Here is a 20,651-nt window from a genome sequence, read left to right on the forward strand (position 1 = left end):
GGGTGCCTAGCAGTGAGGTGCTACTGTAACAAATACCTAAAAGTATGGAGGCGGCTTTGGAACTGGGTAATGGGTAGAGGCTGGAGGAGTTCTGAGATGTATACAAGAAATACGGATGTTAAAGGTTGTGAAATAAAATTCATATTTTATGGCAAGACAAGAAAAACTTAAACATAGAACTTCTTCTCTGCTCTTTGGCCTCCTCTCTCCCCACACTGTGCTTTGTGTATCTGCCTTATGCATCGACCAAACCTCTCCCATCGGTAGGAATACCTGTTCAACCATAAAGAGCAACATTCTTCCAGCATCAAGATGACTCCCTCCTTAAAAGATAACATTCCTTCTTGACCTTGTAAGGGGTCACATGACCCACCAGGATGATGCTTAGATCTGGATTATGTAAACTGCCAATAACACATCATTTGACGTACAGCCCTCTGTCTCAAAAAAACTTATGTAACTGTGGCTTGACTTCTAACCAGTGGAACAGTTCTCAGAGCTTTCTGAGATGCTCTTCCTGGGTTATAATCCTCAAATTTGGCTCGAATAAAATTTTCCAATTCTTTCTTTGATCCACTGATTATTTTTTTTAAGATAAATTTATTTATTTATTTATTTATTATTTTTGGCTGTGTTGAGTCTTCGTTGCTGCACACGGGCTTTCTCTAGTTGCGGCGAGCGGGGGCTACTCTTTGTTACAGTGAGTGGGCTTCTCATTGCAGTGGCTTCTCTTGTTGCGGAGCAAGGGCTCTAGGCTCACAGGCTTCAGTAGTTGTGACACACGGGCTCAGTAGTTGTAGCACACAGGCTCAGTAGTTGTGGCTCGCGGGCTCTAGAGCGCAGGCTCAGTAGTTGTGGTGCATGGGCTTAGCTGCTCCGCGGCATGTGGGATCTTCCCAGACCAGGGCTCGAACCCGTGTCCCCTGCATTGGCAGGCGGATTCTTAACCACTGCACCACCAGGCAAGCCCACTACTGATTAATTTTTTGTCAACTGGGTGATTCTGGCAAAGGCTCAAAGACAAGAGAGAGCTGGAGAGAAAGCTTCCATCTTCTCAGAGAACACAGAAATAATCATGAATACAATGCTGTTAGAAAGATGGACATTAAAGGCCACTCTGACAAAGTCTCAGATGGAAAGGAGGAACAGGTCCTTGGAAACTGCAGGAAAGGTGATCCTTGTTATAAAGTGGCAAAGAATTTGGCTGAATTGCTTGTGTTCTAGTGTTTTGTGGAAGGTCTAGTTTGCGAGCAATGATACTGGGTATTAGCTGAGAATTCCAAGCAAAGTGTTTAAGGAGAGGCTTGGCTCTTCCTGACTGCTTACAGTAACATATAAGAAGAGAGGGATGAAATGAAGGAGTTGTTAAGCAAAAGGAACTAGAACTTGAAGATTTGGAAAATTCTCAGCCTGTCCATATTGCAAGAAAGAAGAAAGCATGTGCTGGAGAGAATACCAAGGGTGTGGTTGGCCTATCACTCAGTAAAGAGTTTACAGGATTATGTGAGCAGAAACACTGCCAATTTGAACTGAAGCTGAGACAGGATCAAACGAAGGAAGGCTGTCAGACTCCTTGGATTTGACAGGACAGAGTGTACAGCTATTTGGTTGTGAATATGCACTATTCTAGTAGAGAAGAGAATGACCCCAGTGGTGATTCAGAGATCACCAGGGTCACTGCCTCAGTTTCAAAAGGCCACACTGGCCTTCACCCCAAAGTTTTGAGGGCAAGACTGCCCTGCAGAGCCCTGGTGGCCTAGCTGACAGAGCTGTGGAGGAAGTGCCACTGCCCCAGCGGGTCTGCAAGGCAAAGCATCTAACCAAAGAGGATTATTCTCAAGCCTTAAGATCTGATGGGGGCTTCCCTGGTGGTGCAGTGGTTAAGAATCTGCCTGCCAATACAGGGGACACAGGTTCGAGCCCTGGTCCAGGAAGATCCCACATGCCGTGGAGCAGCTAAGCCCATACACCACAACTACTGAGCCTGCGCTCTAGAGCCTGCGAGCCATGACTACTGAGCCCGCGTGCCACAACTACTCAAGTCCACGCCCCTAGAGCCCAGCTTCACAACAGGAGAAGCCACCGCAATGAGAAGCCCACGCACTGCAACAAAGAGTAGCCCCCGCACTGCAACGAAGAGTAGCCCCTGCTCGCCGCAACTAGAGAAAGCCCACACGCAGCCAAAAATAAAAAAATAAAATAAATAAATTTGTTTAAAAAAAAAAAGATCTGATGGAATTCGCCTTACTAGGTTTGGGACTTGCTTGGGACCCATCACACTTTCTTTTTTTTTCCTATTTCTCTCTTCTGGAATGGGAATGTCTATCCTGTGCCTGTCCCACCATTGTATCTTGCATATAACTTGTCTGGTTTCACAGGTTCAAGCAAGAGAGGAATTGTTCCTCAGGATGTATCATATCTATCTGATTTAGATGATATTTAAATGAGATTTTGGACCTTAGACTTTAGAGTTGATGCTGGAATGAGTTAAAATTTGGGGGGCTGTTGGGATGGAATGAATGTATTTTGCATGTGAGAAGGACATGAATTTGGGGGACCTGGGGTAGAATACTATTGACTGAATTGTGTCCCTTCCCCCAAATTCATATATTGAAGCTCTAACCCCTAATGTGATTATTTTTGGAGACAGGGATTTTAGGAGGTAAAGTTAAATGAGGTCGTAAGGGTGGTGTCCGTATCTGATAGGGTGGTCTTATAAGAAGAGAAAAATCATTGTCTTTCCTATGTGCACATGCACACACTGAAGAAAAGCCACAAGAAGACTTAGTGAGAATGCAGCCACCTGCAAGCCAGGAAGAGGGCTCTCCCCAGAACAGAATCAGCGGGCACTTTGATCTTGGATTTCCAGCCTCCAGAGCTCTGAGAAATAAACTTGTGTTGCTTAAGCCACCCGGTCTGCAGCATTTTGTTATGGCAGCTCCAACTGACTAATGTGGGGTGGGCGGGGGAATGGGACCTGAATGACTAGGGGCTATAATTACTGATAATGTAAAAAGCTGAAAAAATAAAAAGATAAATAAACTTTAATCATGTGGACTATCCCAGGAAAAATTTGGGATTTTAAACTCTGTGGTTAGTTTGGCCAGTTTTTTACAATTTGATTGGTATGCTTCCAAAAAAAATGGTGATATAATTCACATACTATAAAATTCACCCTTTTAAATTGTACAGTTCAGTGAGTTTTAGTAATAATTTGTATTACTATTTTTTTCTTTTTTATCTTTTTTTAAAAAAATCTGGATGACTTTTGAGGCAGTTCTGAACAGAAAAGGCATGAAGTTTCCTTCACAGCTGAGAAGGCCTGTTAAAGCGAGCCGACGGTACCGCTAAAGCCCCCATGGCACCCGAGCCCCGGGCCATCTCCTGGCAACACCCTTGCCGCCAGGGGGCCTCGCTTCTTACCCAGCATGGCGATGAGCAGGCCCACGATGCGCGGGTGGGCGGCGATGGCTGGGCCCACCCTCGGGTGGATGGCCAGGTTGGCGAGCACGCGGGTCAGCTTGATGAGCACGTCCTCCGCCTGGGCCGGCCTCGGCGCCTTGGGCCTCTCTTCTCCTTCCCCCAGGGGCTTCTGGGAATGCAGATCCAGTTTGTAGAACGTATGGAATAAAGACAGCAGAGTTGGGATGCTCCCTTTCTCTTTGGAAAACTGCTCACGAGCCTGGTTATTTTTCGCTGTCAGGTTGCCAAGAATAAAAACAATACGAACAACTAAATCCTGCAATAAATTAAAGACAAAGAGTCACAAGACCAAAGGGGTTGGGACAAGTTGTTGGGAAGAGGACAGTATTTAATTAATTCACAATTTAATTAATAGTAAAATGGAACACATCTGGCTTCTTCTGACTTGTACAGTCTTTGATTCCCAAGATTGGTGCAAAGTGACAGAGGAGATTAAAAGCATTTGGCAACAATGAAAGAATACAAACTGATTGATGCTGTTAGCAAGGTCTATTAACTTCAGATCCTTTATCTGAAATGCTGGCTGGCCTTTTTTTGTTTTTTGTTTTTTTTCCTGGAGAACAATTAGTTAAGCGGGATGACATTACTAACAATGTGTCATATAAATCTTAAGTCTTGACCCAAACAGGTTTCTTGAGCAGCCAAATCTTTTCCTAAAAGTCCATCTCTTGCTGAAGCACTGTTTCTAAACCGGGTGTTTGTCCCATAGTGGCTCATCAGCTTGTGTTACAGCAGGCTTTCTCAGCCTGGGCACTGCTGACTTTGGGGCCTGGATAATTCTTTGCTATGGGGGGCTGTTTATGTTTAATGGCATTCCTTTCCTACTAGATACCAGAAGCACTTCCCCAGATACCACAAGCAAAAATGTTTCAACGTCCCCTGGGAGCAAAATGGCCCCCAGGTGAGAACCACTGTTACAAAGTGTTCACCACTTTAAAGCAGTATTTTTTTTTTTTTTAAGGTAAAGCAGTATTTGTCTTTCTTGACCAGGGTAGTGGTTACACGGGTGACACTTTTATAACTGTTTGCTAAATGGTACAAATGTGTTTTGCGCACTTTTCTGTATATAAGTCATATTTCACAATAAATAAACATTTCTAAAAAATCCCAAGCTGAGAACACTTTACAACTGAACAAGAAACAGAAACAATTATGTTCTTAATTTGACAACAGCAGGCAGACATACCAGTTCGGTTGTTAAAGGAACACTTACTGAGGGGCTACAACTGGCCAGGGTGCTAATGCTCACTGTGCAGGTGCTGTGCTATTTACAGACAAGAAACTGGCTTGGAGAAGCTGCCTTGGTCACAGCCAGTGAGGGGTGGAGTCAGGATTTGAACCCAGGATTACCCAGACCTGGAGTCCTTCCTACACCCATGCCTCTCACGTGGCCTGTTATTTACGAACCTCTTTCGCCTACCCTGCTTTCAGAGCAGTAAAGGAATTATCTCCTTTTAAATGTAAATATATCACCAGGAGGGATTCTGATAAACACTAATTTATCAGATCTGTAGTCAGCAATAGCCTTAAGGAACTGGGACAAAGGGCAAAGGGCTGGGTTGGTTTTTCTCCAGGTGGGACCTGGGGGATGGGAGCAGCACTGAGCACTGTGTGTGGCCTAGAGAGAGTGGGTGACCCAGGACAAAGGACAAGACACTGGGGTTTGCCTGGGTCTGCTCTGCCAATACCAACTTGTTCCTGCTTGTTTCTGAAAAAATTTTCCCTGGCCCTGGTGAAGAAGCAGCCAGGCTGCTGCTTTTGAAGCTGGGAATCATTTGCCAACATTAAGAAAGGATGGAGTCTAACACGATGCGCTGGCCCTGGAGAGCATTCACACCGGTGGGGGGGATAAACCTCAGCTGGGCAGTGTGCAACCAATCACAGCAGGTGGTCCAGTCAGGGGACCCACTCCTGCCCCCACCCCAACTGGAATGCTAATCCTTGGGTATTTTTGAATGCTGGGGTTTGGGGGAAATACACACAAACAAGGATAAGGCAAGGTGCTCTGAAGAGTTAGAATCGACTTGAGAAAACAAGGCTAATGCATGAGGGGACACAGCAAAGACAGAAAGGCTAATAAGGAAGAAGTTAGACGCCCTAGGGGATTACGACTCCCAGCAAGAGAGCCAGGCAGCCTGCGTCACACTTCACTTAGCTTCTTTGTGACTCGATTAACTCATCTGTAAAATGGGGGGAATATTGTGTTGCAAAATTAAGACAAAACAGATAAAGCACAGGGACTTCCCTGGTGGCTCAGTGGTTAAGAATCCACCTGCCAATGCAGGGGACATGGGTTTGATCCCTGGTCCGGGAAGATCCCACATGCCGCGGAGCAACTGAGCCCGTGCACCACAACTACTGAGCCTGCGCTCTAGAGCCCGCGCAATGAGAAGCCCGCGCACCGCAACGAAGAGTAGTCCCTGCTCACCGGAACTAGAGAAAGCACCGTGCACAGCAACGAAGACCCAACACAGGCAAAAATAAACAGAAATAAAAATAAATTCATTAAAAAAAAAACACACAGGTAAAGCACAGATTGTGGTGAGTGATGATTCAGGTACTGTTTTGGGTTTTTTTTGTTTTTTTTTTTTTTTTTTTTTGGCTACACCACGTGGCTTGTGGGATCTCAGTTCTCTGACCAGGGATTGAACCCGGGCCACGAGAGCGCCGAATCCCAACCACTAGACCATGAGGGAACTCCCCTCAGGCACTGTTAAGAACCCTTTACTATCAATAGAATGTTAGTAGTGTTAACCGTGGTAAGTTCAACCTTGAAAAATGAATGAAAGCAGAGATGTGGCGGGGAACACAGGTGGGTTGGCAGGGGGAAAAGGAGCATGTCTTGAGAAAGAGGACCTAGAGCAGTCCCTTTCCGTGGCCTGGGGTCACCTAGTTTGTGTCTGATCACCAGACAGTTCCCTAAAGAAGCCGAAGCCTGTAGGCCTTAAATCTAAACCAAACACAAAGTTTCGTTACAATACTCTAGTCGCCCTTCGCATGAAACCAATGGTTACTTCATGTAATTCCCGATGGTGCAAGCCCCTCCCTGGGCTCTGGAAGGAGAGCAGTCCTCCACCCTGGCAACACCCAGCAGCAAAGCAGACCATTCTCCAACCAGGACAGAGGCTACTTCTGAGAATTAGGCTCCCTGAAGGAAAATTCCACTGTATTTTCTAAATTGAGGAATATGAGCTTTTCACACAAACTGATACAAGATTTCTGGTTAAACACACTCTACACTAGTCCTACCTCTGAAAATTGTAATGATTACTATTGCTGCTGAGAGTAGTAGCAGCAACTAACACACTGTGTTTGTGATGCACCAGGCACTGTTCCAAGCACCTAGGCACACAAATTAACTAATGCAGTAAAAGTGACATTTGAACAAAACGTTCCCAGTCTCCACAATCTGGATAGACACCTCCCTCATGCCCTAGACAGCAGTTATGGCCAATATTTTTGGACTACCTGGTATTCCCTGGATTGTGCTCTTATTTGCACAAAAGTACATTAAGCAAGTCAGGAAAGACATGATCAGTGCTCTTAAATGACTTCATAAAGAATACGATAAATAATTGTATTCTATTGGTTAAATCATTACCGGGACTAATCAAGTTACCTCCTAAAATGTCACTGCCGTCTTCTGAAGGATGCTAGACTATTTTTTTCTCCTTTCTCCCTCTTCCTAGCTCTGCTGCTTTACCTCTACCTCTGATGTTTGTTTTTCTGGTTGGTCTAACTCAGAAGGCTTCTCTGACCCTGTGCCACCTCCACCTGTCCCTGCTGATTTGCTGACCAGATCCCTGGCTGCAGGTAAAAAAAAAAAAAAAAGCAGGTTTCCTTAGAGGTCCTCATTGTTCATAATTCAAATGACCTCTACCCACTGTCACATGTGGTCAAATCTGGGAAGACTGAGTGCTGCTTTTCTTGTTTGAAAAATTCCCTCAGGCCCCTTCCACTTCTAAAATTCTTTGATTCAAATATCTCTGTGGATCCTAACATGGCACGGATTATTAAGCCTGATGTGGGAAGAAGAAACTTTAGGCTTCAGGGCAGGAAGAGTTAACCCTGCTGCAGTACCTCTCTCCCTTCCTTCAGATGGAAAAAGGAGGGGGTGGTTCCTGGCAGCACTGGTGCCAACTGCAGGATGGCATGCAGAATCAACAAGCGGGCTGGCAGACTGCAGCACCAAACTTCCAGCAACTGCTGTGCTTGCCGTTTCTGTCCTCTTTCTCAGGGTTGGCTGAGGCATCTTTTTGTTTTCCTCCCCCCACCCCCTCTCTCAAATATATTCTCTGTGAATCGAGGTAATAGGCCAGAAGAGCAGCAGTCTCACAGGAGGCTGGCAGCGGTGGTGTTTCCTTACTCCCACGCCAGTGCTTGTCTGGACTCATCTGGAATCCGGAACAAGGAGGCTGACCAAGAGGGCTTAGCAGGGCCCCTGAGCTCCCTGCGGGTGGCCTCTGCGCCGTGCAGAGTACTGCCCCTGGATGGTGTTACGGAGAGGTTGTTTATTGTTCCACAGCCCAATCTATCTCAAGTCTACCAAACGTCACTTAATTAAAATCCTGTAAAGATTTGAAAAATTAGGCAAAGGCCAAAATCATCAATCTGTAGAGAAACAATGTGCAGAAAACGATTTCATCGAGGGGCCATTCTCCTTTGAGGTTCAGAGGCTCTCCTTTATTCTTAGACAACATCTGAGAACCACCTATAAATCAACACTGCACTTTTTATAGCCTTCTTATTAAACTGAACACAAAGTTGCATATTCATACCACAACTATGTAGTTTTGAAACAGCAAAATGAAGATGAATCAGGAGACAGAATCTTATTTTTCTTTTTAAAGAAGGCAGTCTAGTATAACCAGTTCATATCGACTCTAATTTTGCTTAAAATGGAATCAGCCCAGCAACAGCTCCGGCCAACCAGAGCTCAGACAGGTACACCTACTGGACAAAGCCTGACTCAACTGTGCATCTCAGGTATAGCCTGTGGGATGTTCTCTTCGGTTTAGCATAAGCTATGCCCTCATGAGCAAGCATGTTACTCAGTCTGAATGGGCTCCCCATGCCTGTAAATAAAATTAACTGGAACAAAACAAGGAGCAGGACACTGCTGAAAAGAGTGGTCTCTGTCAAGTTTCAGCAGCAGCTGCCGTGTTGACTGTTACTTTCCATGTGAGAAAGACTGGCCTAAAGTCAATGGAGGAGATTCCCCACTACTCAGAGATGTAGAAACTGAGGCTTCAAGAGGCTCCCTGGCCCCAAAGTCCCACACTGGTGAAGAGAAGAGGCAGGACTTGGACAATCTCTTCTGTACTCACAGATGGACTCCAAAACCACCTGAGCGCACCTGCTCATCTTCCCCAGGCTCAGCCCCAGAGGCATCTTCCATTCCTCCCTATCTCACTCCCCTCAGCAACCAGTCACCAAGTTCCCTCCAACCTGTCATCTCAAAATCAACCCTGGCTCCCCCGTCTGTAGACTCTTGCCAGAGACCCTTGACGGGCTCCACCCTCTGTGACCAAGGTGAACTCCACTTCTTGAAGCGCAGCTCTTACGTCATCCCCTTGCTCAAAAACATCCACTGCCTATTAAATGCCAAAGCCAGCATCTAACGCACCATCTGGCCCCATGTGACCACTTCTACATTGCCTCACGTTATTCCCCACCCACGGCCCACCAATGGGATCGCACTCCTCCCCCACTCCCACACCCTTCCTACCGTAGTACCTTAAAATAACCCTTAAAACAGCCCATGTACATCATGTTGACCATGGGGAAGGAAACATATCGAGCTGTCACAGAAAGAATCAACGATGTCCAGCAGACTCCATTACCTACTTGGGAGAGGACTACTTCTTCGAAGTCAAGGAAAACATTTGAGAAAGGTTTTCAAGAATGGGTTGAAACTGAAAGAGCCGTAAACGTACTTAAAATCAGAACCCTCTCTTAACCAGAAAATTAAACTGATCAAGGTGCCCTGTTTACATCTGGGTTAAAAAGCTCTCATGCGATCTGGATCTGAGAGCTCAATCAGGATTTGCAATTTGCAACATTTATCCAACTTCTCACCCTCAAACAAAACCCCAACATTAATTGAGCTTATAGGTGGCTTGAAGAACAGATACATTTTACCAATCGGGAAGACAGACTGCAGTGCTGCAGAAATGCTAATTAACCTTAGGCTACTGAAAGTGGGTCAATGGTTTGCTGAAGCGCTGAGCCATACAGAGCGGAAGAATCTGAGATGTTGGAGACTCAAAACCAGAATCTAAGTAGAAAATCATTTGAAAACCAGAAGAGATTATCCTTGATGCTTCCATCCACCTATCCATTCCATCAACAATCGTTTACTGAGCGCCCACTGTATGCTTCTGAATGCGGCTATCACTCAAAAGCACCAGGGCGATGTTAGAATTTCACTGGGCTCAGTTCTTTTTTAAGTCAGCAGACATAAATCAGGCATTTGGGTTCCGTGCTGAGTGGGGGAAAGAGCCAGTTCCACAAGGGCAAAGCAGCAGGAGCTGGAAAGAATGAACAAGCTAAGGGCTTGTTGTGCTGCCCGCCCGGTCAGGGGTACAGACCAAGGCCAAGGCCGAAAAAAGGAGCCAGCTCAGCCAAACGCTCGCGGCACCCACTGGGAATGTGCCTGCAGAGGGGCCGGGAAGAGAGCCACAGGGCGCGCTCCTGCCAGGCAGGAGGCGGAGGGCAAGCGGGGAGCCAAGTCACCATATAAAGGCGCCAGGGGAAGGGGTGGAGGCGCCTCCCTCACCAATCCTCTCCGGCCCCACAGAGGATGGAGGGGAGGGAGAGAGAGGTCGCGCTATCTCTGGCCTGCTCCTTGGCTGTGGCTGCATTGGAGGTGAACAGCTCCAAAAAGGGCAGATGTTTTTGCTTTCAGCCTATACTCTCCAGACATTCCAGGTCTCGTTTTCGACATCACGCTGCCTGAGTGCTCCAAATCAGACAGTGTTCCTCATGGCTGGAGACAGCTGCTTGCCCAGAAAGAGCTCTAAACGGGATGAGAGAGGCATGACTTTAAAAGCAACACAAGCAAGGACATGTCGGGGGATTCCCAGACAGTGTTCTCTGAGGTGCTGATGATTGCCCTGCATTTGGAGGTTCTATTTAAAAAAAGAAACACAAGAAGCTGACCATATCTAAAAGTGGAGAGGGTTAGACAGACAGTTGTTCAATGGACACAAGTGATGGGAATGTAGCTAAAGGTTATTCCTTTTGGACTGTGACCTTTGCAAAATAGTGCCAGTCTTATAAGTCTTATTTGAGGCATTTTACCAGATCTCCTGCCCAGTAGATATTTATAGAAGAAATGGGGGAAAATCCTTCCACGTTTTTCCAAAAAAGCAAACCCAAACGTATTTTGCTGAGCTGCTAAATGCGGCAACGCTGACGTCAGAGGCACCTCCTGAGGCGGGTCTGCTTCGCAAGGCTGCCATGGCCAGCCCCTGCCCATGCCTTCGACACTAGGCCCATCTGTTTGCACATTTGGTTGTACCAAACGCAGTTTATACCATAAAGCATACAATATGTGCTTATTTCTAAATGAGATTTGCCATTTAATTGAATTTCAGTCAGCATTCTAAATAGATGCTTTACTTAATGTTAGAGTCTAGCTTACAAACTGCACCCAGCTGACTGAAGTGCTGCATTTTTCGGTCTCAGGTTCTGTGTGTGTGGGAACTGGGAGTTACTAGTTGGACCGTGGATCTTGGACAAATCAACCTCCTAGACAGACATGAGCCAAAGAAGTTTCCCTTGTTCTCCTTGGGGAAGTCCTTCATTAGAGCTGGGAGGAGTGGATTCCTTTTCTCTGAGACTGTTGATAACTAGAAACCCTTGGCTTATACCACAGCCATCATATTCTGACGTGCCCCCGTCACTGAAGGGCTGTGTGTGGAGAGGGGTGTTATAAACCAAACCATGCGTTATTTAAAATGAACAAATCGCCCTCGGTCTTTATCTGTTGCAAACTTACACGGTTAAGATATGGCTATCTACTGAAATGTCGCAAAGCAGACATAAAGCTTGGTGGTTGTTTCACTGACAAATGAATCAACAGCAGCTCGTGCTTGTCTAGCTAACGGAGGATAACGAACCCTCCCTTCTGCAGCCAATTCAAGGGTCCTGAGGGCCCGTGCTCACCTTTCCCCGTAGCCCACTCTGACCAGTGCCTGAAGCCCCATCGGTGCGATGGCCTAGTTATCAAATTGGGTTTGGTCTCAGGATGACTTGTTTGGACACAAATCTGGCAGAGAAAATTCCTGGAAGGGTCTAATGACCCATCTCATTTTCTCTGGCTAAGAAAGTGCTCCTTAGCTATTGTTGCAAAAGGCACAAGGCATGTGGTTATCACCACTCACTGGCGAAACCTACACCAACACCTGGCATGTCTTGCTAATTTGGTTCCTACTTTGTGAGGGAGATTCAGTTTCAGCCACATGCCTGTAGAGAAAGACTGACCCTGTGTGGCTGCTTTGTTTTAATCACTTTAAAATCTCTTGAGGTTCTGTAGAAAACCCTCTGCTGTCGATATGGGGGAAAATATTGTTTTCAGGAGCCACCTTAATAATTTATACCACAGGTTCTCAAACCTGCTCTTCATTTGAATCACCTGTGCAGCCTCTTAAAAACAGGTTCTTGAGCCCTGTCCCAGATCTGAATCAAGATCTCCCAGGTGGGGCCTGAGAACCTGTATTTTATTTTTTTTATTAGAGTATACTTGCTTTACAATATTGTGTTAGTTTCTGCTGTACAGCAAAGTGAATCAGCCACACGTATACATATATCCCCTCTTCCTTGGACTTCCTTCCCATTTAGGTCACCAGAGGGCACTGAGTAGAGTTCCCCTGTGAGAACCTGTATTTTTAAAGCTCCCCAAGTTTAGGAGACACTGATTCAAGTCAAGAAAGAATTAGAAATCTCACCACCTTAATACCTACTAACTGTTCTTATAATATCATGTTTAAAAATAATATGAATCCATGTTCCTTGTAAATAATTCCCACAACACAGATGTGTAGAAAATAAAAGTGAAAATGCTCCTCCTACCCTTCATTATCAACTGACTCAATAGAGACAGATTAAGGACTTTCCAAAAAGATCCATTCTCATATGCTGAAGTCAGACTTTACCCTTGAAAAGAGATGAATATGAATAATGTAAAAAAAAAAAACAGGAAAACAATTTTTACTTTTGACATTTTCTCAAACAATTTTGTTTGTTTTTTTTTTCCTTTAATGGGAAACAACATCGGATGGGGGAGGAAATATGCTACTTCTCCCATCAGCCATCAGCTCTCGTACTACCCAGTTCCAAGCAGGATTTCCTCCTGGGTGGACTGTGGAAGTGGCTGGGCAGTTTCCTGCCAAGCTCCTCACCTGGTTGATAAAAAACACTTAAAGAGGTGTGTGTAGGTGACAGTTCATCTATTACAAGAGAGGATTTTTCTTTTTGTTTTTGTTTGTTTTAGATTTTTGTTTCTATGTTCTTTGAAAATATACTTAGCCATAACATGAACTATGATTCATGATTTATGTTATGGCTAAGGCCCAGATAAATGAAATCTCCCAGTTGCCAATGTAGTCTTCAGACTTCTAAGACAAAGGCAACACTAACCTCTCAGAACAAAGTCTATAGACTCTTTCTGATTATTAATCCCTAGGTGATATCTGTGTACATTAAGAGACTATAAAGCCTCCAAAGTACGTATGTGTCCACAATCCAAGTTAGCCTAAGAGAAACATTTCCTAAAGCTGAAACGAAAATAGTTCCAGGAAGTAATAACTCTATTTTAAAAGTTGCTGGAGGACTGGTGTATGTTTCAAAGATCAGTTCAAAGCCTCAGCGTCCAAGTAAACCTCAGATGGAGCAAAGTTTGAGCCACCAAAGATTAATACACTCACATCAGAATGTCATGTGCGGTTTCTGAAAATCACTTTTATCTCTAGGCAAAGAGGAAAAACAAATCTTATCCAACTGGTCACCTGGGCCAAGGGGAACAGGAACCTAAGATGCTGTGCTGGTCCAAAGTAATTTAAGATCCATCATTTCTGTTTTGCCATTGTGTATGGCAGCCCACCAATGTGAAAAATGTGGGGAAAATTATTATTTCCTCCTCCAAAGTAGGAAGAAGAAAGTAAACATTTAAGGAAGAAGTACTAGACGACTAGAAAAAAAAATACTGTATAATACTTTCCAAAGCATCTCACATACTCAAAATTCATTCTTTCAGCACTTTTATCATGAGTCTGTTATGCCAAGAGTCATCTCAGTTTATAAAGGCAAAGATTGTGTCCTTAGGAAATCCCAACAGTGGGTGAGGTAGCTACACAAATGATAACCATTTGGAGAATCACAGTAGAAATATTTACAAAGACCTATGAGAGCTTTTGGTTAGTGATTTTAGGAAATAGTTGGGACACATAACTACTTCCTTGTAGCCTGAACAATTTCCCTGCTCTTCTAAAATATTTTGGTTTTGAGGAAAATATGAATTATATATATTTTTTCTTACTAGAAAAAAATCAAAGATGGTTCAAAACTGTAATATTTCATTCTTCTACATAAGTAAAAGACAATATAGCATCAAAGTATAATTTTTAAAAAGTTAACATGGCTCTCATAGAAATATAAAATTAACACATTAAAAAAATTATTTAATGAGGGAAGCCAATACAATGGTAAAGTGGGCTCCAAGAACAATCAAAGAACTGGGGGGGGGGGAGCCGTTTACAGGCATTAAAAAGAATGTTAGAATTAAGATTACTAGGTTAGATACACACCTGGATAATAGCCTAAAGGTAACAAAACATAACTTTGAGGTTATCTTGTCTACCAGAGAGAAATCTACAAATTAATGTGTAACTTTATAGTGTCTGGGTTCTAATCAAATAGTAAACAGCAAGTTTAAACAAAGATATATTCTCCTTGAGAATTAAGCCCTGCCCATTAATGCCCCAGAATGACTTTGTCAGGACATCTAGGCTCCTACCCCACACCCTAGTTCTAAGTTTTCATTAATTTTTCTTAATAATAGTGAAATGGTTGAGGTTAGGGACATACTGCTTGGGTCCTTAGCTCTGGCTATACTAACTGGGTGTGCTAGCTACATTAAAGTCTTCAAAATGATGCATGCAGTATGTAAACTTTTGGGATTGGCTTTTTTTCACTCAGCATAATTGGAGATTCGTCCAAGTTGTAGTGTGTATAAATAGTTCACTCTTTTTTATTGCTGAATAGTATTCCATGGTATGGATATTCCACAGTTTGTTTAGCCATTTATCCAGTGAAGGACATCTGGTTGTTTCTAGTTTTTGACTATTACATATAAAGCTGCTACAAACATTTTTAAAAAAAATAAAATGAAGCACTGATGAGGGAAAAATTGGCTGGTCTTAGAAGGCTTCACAGAGAAGGGAACATGAGCACTACATCTTGAAACATGAATTGGCTTTTGAAGATGAGAAGGGACAAGAGAAACTTCATCAGAGAGTCCCTCCAGCCTTTCTCACTAAGAACCTATTCATGTTCAATTTTTAGACTATTTAGGTGTTACTTTTAACAAGTTTGGTTATGAGGTTCCCCTGCTAATTGCAAATAATTGCAAAAGACAGTTAATGATTACCAAAGGCAAAGTTAACAACCACGGAAAGGGAGAGAGAAATCTACAAGAAGAAGACACAGACATTTAAAGAACCTTATCAATAGACTCATGCTCCCAATGTAGGACAAGTAACCTCTAGAGTAACAATTAATACCTGTAATACTGACCTTTGGCATCAAGAAGAGGTTAAATTATTTTTAATATCCTCTAAGAAGGCAAGGAAATATGCAATATATTTGAATATGATTTTACCACAATGATTAAAATAATTTTGGTGATTAAGGGGATAAATTACACATTTCCTTGATGGTTCTGAAAACAACATATTACTGTACTTAGTTTGCAAGGTGCTCTTTATTCTTCTTTGGACCAAAATAACTTTAACAGGAACACAAAATTAAAACATAAATCAATAGAGAAGAATATGGCCTTTAAACACCAATTTTGCTTTACAGACAACTATTGGTCCAAAGTGAAAAGTAGATCAGTAAGAAGTGTGTTAAAATTTTATGCCAATTAAACTTTAAGACATTTAGTCCCTTGAGACAGAAAAAGCATATCCTTAACCATACTGACATCTCAAGTATCTAATATTAGCGGGATACCAGGACTTTTCACTGTTTATTAAATATGACCATCATCTAAGCTACAATCAGAGAAACAGTTATGTGCTCATAATGCCGTAAGACAACAGGGCTATTTGTCAGTACTGAAATGATAGGTTTTCTTCCTTTTCAAACAAATTACAGGTTATGACATAACTTGAAATCAAACTGTAAAACAGAAGTGTTTTCTTTCATCCACATTTGAAAACATCTTCTCCGGTTATGTCTAATCTAAGTCATCCATGATCAAAACACCAAAGCAAAAGAGAAACAATGATGGTAATATTACAATTAAAACCCATAAAGGAATCCCATAAAACAAAACTACAAAATAAAATCCATAACTAAATCCCTTTTTAGATATAATATTGAAAAGTTTCTTTTAATGTTATAGCAAACTATCTTTTCTACCCTTTTAATTTTTTCCTTAAAAAAGAAAACTAGGACTAGGAGTGCCTAAGCTCCTATGGGGTTAATTCACTTGTCTAAAGATTAGGGTTCTGGTAATATATTGTACCAAAATCTAAATCAATAAATGCTTAATGGACACTTAAATGAACACTGTGACTACTTTAAGGTACATTAATCAAATTCATTCTCCACCTGACACAGCAAATTCTTATACCAGGAAATCTTTCAAGGTATGTAATTTAAAGAAAATACAAAATACACAGGGGAAAGCATTTGTAATCCAAATACTCAGAATCAGGAACTCAAGTGCCTATTTGTGAATCAGTTTTTTAAAGTTTAACAGAAACATTAACACTTTAAGCAAAGTTTTATCATCTTTAAAATGTAGTAATGGTGTAATATGAGCACAGAAATTTCTCTAACATCTATATAACCAAAAAGACACTAGTAACCATTTAATAAATAGCTGATAATAGTGTAAAATATGACAAATTTAGTCATTCTGAGCAGAAGTACTTGGCTGGGTAAGAATAAGTTCAATGCTGTTTGTGGCAAACGGATTATATTTTGAGATGGTTTTGATATGGTTAATATAAACACAAAGCTTTATATTAAAATGGTCTTATATATAAATTATTTGGTTTTAAACTGGTGATACCTACTATGTGATTTTGAAAATTTACTGTATTTCAAATGAATATATATTGTCTTCATGTATAAACCATCTCCACTAAAGAGTTGATGTCACCTTAAGCATTTTATTTATATACTGCATTTAATGAATATTCAAAAACTTATAATAAAAATTAACATTTGTACTAAGTATTATAATTTTATTAAGGGGAAGTCATTTGTGAGTTCCTTTTTTTTTCTTTTTAAACAGCTAAACACATTTTTGTCCGATCCATTAAAACCAAATTATTTCCTTTAAATACTTACCTAGAAATGTCATCTTCTAAATACAGCAGTGTCAAGGAATTAGAGAATTTCAGGGCCAGAAGAATCTTTAGACTATATCCAGCATAGGAGATCCCAAACTTTAGTTTGCATCAGGAGTCCCTGCAGTTCTTGTTAAAGTGAAGATGGCTAGGCCCATGTGCACCCAGCTGGCTCAGCAGGCCTGGGGTGGGGCCTGGAAATTACCCGGTTAACCCCACCCCACCCAAAGATGCCTCTCATGTACGGGTCCACAGATCACTGGGAGGAGCAACACTGGGGGGGTCCACCCACCCTTCACCCCAAATTGTGAATCCTCCTACTGCATCCACATCCTACTGAGGCCATTTCTCCCTCAAACTACTCCCTCCCCACCTCCTCCATGGAACTCTGCCTCCTGGGGAAGCTCGTTACACATCGGATGGAAGCTTCTAATAGAAAACTATACATTCAAAACATAAAGTCATTCAACATGGGATTACACAGGGACTTGACTGGCAGTCCAGTGGTAGAGAATCTGCCTTCCAATGCAGGGTACGCAGGTTTAATCACTGGTCAGGGAACTAAGATCCCACATGCTGTGGGGCAACTAAGCCCGCTGGCTGCAACTACTGAGCCTACGTGTCGCAGCTAAGACCCAACGCAGCCAAATAAATAAATATTTAAAAAAACAAAAAAAACATGGGCTTACACAAATACACCAATGCAAAGACACATTGAAGAATTAAATGTATGAAAAACTGACCTGCTTCTTCTGGTATTTGTTTATCAGATTCAAAAACAAGGCATAACATCTGGAGTAGTTGGCCAAGGCTACACAGCAGTCATGATAAGTAGTAACTTTGCTGCAGAAATGTCAAATGGAAAAAATTAAAATAAACTTTGTTTTTCAATAAAGTTCAACTATACCTAGGGTCACTTTAAATGCAGACCTTCAAAGCACTGTTCTGTGCATGAAAAGCAGTCTGGAAATACTGTACACACCAGTCCAGAGAAGCCTCAAGGAGGTGCGCTGTCTGCTCTAGACTCCAGAGGCATAGAGTGGGAGGAGAGAAGATTTTTTTTTCAAGTTCTTTGAAAAAGAGAAACCTGAAGCCTCTAACACATGTACAAGGTATGAATTTACACTGCCCATGTGGTTCAGAAAACACAAGCTAAGAAATTTACACAAAATCTGGCTGGATATCAACCAGTCAATCTCCTGGGACTCCAGTAGAAGTAAATGTTAAAATGCTCAAATATACTGGGCTGTTGGTGGTCTATTAATATCAGGCAAGATAGACCTTAAGGCAAAAAGCCTTGAAAATAGCTTCAAATTTTCAAAAGCAAGAAAACAATGAAACTCAAAAGGTGGAGTTGACAAACCTACCTCAAACTGGGAGATGTTCATAAATTTCTCATTAAGTGATAGATTAATAGGTAAAACATCACTAATATTTTAAAAACTTGATCATGTGCCAGGCCATTAATAAGTCTCAGTAAATTTTCAGAGAACCAGTGTCTCAGATCACATTCTCTGGTCAAAGTACAATTAAATTAGAAATCAATGAAAAACAAAATGTTTAAAAAACTTACTTTTGGAAATTTAAAAACACATAACTTATGGGTCAAATAAATAAGAAAATAGAAAAACACATATCTGAATAATAACAAAAACACTACAAATCAAAATTGAGATGCAGCTACAGCAGTAGCTAGAGGAAAATTTATAACCTTAAGAAAGCTGAAAAGAAGGGAATTGAATTTCTAATCAAAACAGAAGAAAGTATAATGTATCCAAAAAGAATAGAAGATAGGGATTATTAAGGATAAGAACAGAAGGAATAAAATACAAAATAAACATACAACAGAGTGGTTCGATAATCTGTTGGTTCTTCACGAAAACTAATAAATTGTCAAACCTTTGGCAAGACTGATCAATAGAAAAAGAGAAACCTCACAAATCATTAAAATAAGGAATAAAAATCAATATCAAAATGAAGAGGTGGTGTAACATAGCTTTTAAATGTATGAATTCTAGAGCCATACTACCTGGTTTAAATCATGGCTGTGTGACCCTGGGAAAACTACCAAACCTCTCTATGCCTCAGTCTCCTCATATGTACAATGAAGATAATAATAATAGTACCCACCTTTTAAAGCTGTTATAAGGAATAAATGAATTAGTATCTGGAAAGTGCTTAGAACATTGCCTGGCACATAGTAGGCACTGTATAAGTATTTCTTAAATAAATAATATAAACAAAAGGGGCATAATTAGAGATGCAATAGAGATTAAAAGGATAATAGAATATTTGGGATGACTTTATACAGTTTGAAAACTTAAATGGACAAATTCCTATAAAAATATAACTTTTAGAAACTGAATCAAGTAGAAATAGGAAATATGACTAGACATGTAACTATTAAAGAAAGTGAATCAGTTGTCAATGACATTCACACATGCATGCATGCATGCACACACACGTATACACACACCAGGATAAAACAGCTTTCAAGCAAGTTCTACAAACTTCAAGAAACAGGTAAGTTTAATTTTCAGAAATTCTTCTAGAAGAGAGAAAATGTTGGAATATATCCCAGCTCATTTTATGAGGCTGGTATAAACTTGACATTAAAACCAGACACGGACAGTATGAGAGAGGAAACATACAGGTCAATGTAACTCATAACCATAGATGAAAAATACGAAACAGAATATTAGTTAAGCAAATCTAGCAATATATAATGGCTTAACATGAGAAAATCTGTTAAGAAAATCCACATAATCAAAATACATTTGAGGCAAGTATTCAAGGAAACTTAAAATCCATTAATGAGAGAAAATTGTTCCTTAACTGTCAAAGGGTATCTACAGAAACCTACAACAAACATTAATTTCAACTGGCAAAACCACAAGAATATTTCCTTTCAACTCAGGAGAAAGTCAGCTGGTTCAACACTCTCACAACTTTGTATTGGACATCCTAAGCCATGCACCTAAGAAAAAGGTGGGGACAGGGGCCAAGAGTTGTAATCATGGGAAAAAACCCAAAAGTAGACTTATTTGCATATATTTTGCATAGAAAATCGAAGAGAATCTATAGACTAACTCTTAGACCTAATGTTAATCAAGATGTCCTGGGGCTTCCCTGGTGGCGCAGGGGTTGAGAGTCCGCCTGCCAATGCAGGGGACACGGGTTCGTGCCCCAGTCCAGGAAGATCCCACCTGCCGCGGAGCGGCTGGGCCCGTGCGCCATGGCCGCTCACCCTGCGCGTCCGGAGCCTGTGCTCCGCAACAGGAGAGACCACAACAGTGAGAGGCCCGCGTACTGCAAAAAAAAAAAAAAAAAAAAAAAAAAAAAAAAGATGTTCTGGATACAAGATTAATAAGCAAACATCAATACTATCCATATACACTAGCAACACTCATTAGAATTGTTTTTTTTTGAAGATTGCATTCATAATTGCAGCAAGCGCCGTGAAGAAATGTATCTAACAAAAGATGTACAGAATCTTTTTGGAGAAAGTTATACAATTTTATTAAAAGAAGAAGACATCACAAATGTTTATGGATGGAAGACTCGATATCATAAAGATGCTAATCA

The 20,651-nt window shown here is 41.6% G+C and overlaps 1 protein-coding gene across 1 annotated transcript in view; it reads right to left on the reverse strand.

Annotated features, from left to right (window-relative positions):
• The window catches only part of ARMC2 (armadillo repeat containing 2), a 106,002-nt gene that overhangs the window by 18,081 nt on the left and 67,270 nt on the right, over positions 1-20,651 (reverse strand). Inside the window, exons 12-13 of the mRNA XM_082633393.1 lie at positions 17,810-17,909; positions 3,424-3,739 (exon numbers count right to left, since the gene is read on the reverse strand). Coding sequence (XP_082489519.1) covers positions 3,424-3,739; positions 17,810-17,909 — 416 coding nt within the window. The remainder of the gene's footprint in view (positions 1-3,423; positions 3,740-17,809; positions 17,910-20,651) is intronic.

Source organism: Mesoplodon mirus, assembly GCF_964341445.2.
Source record: "Mesoplodon mirus genome assembly, chromosome: 10".
Lineage (NCBI taxonomy): Eukaryota > Metazoa > Chordata > Mammalia > Artiodactyla > Ziphiidae > Mesoplodon > Mesoplodon mirus.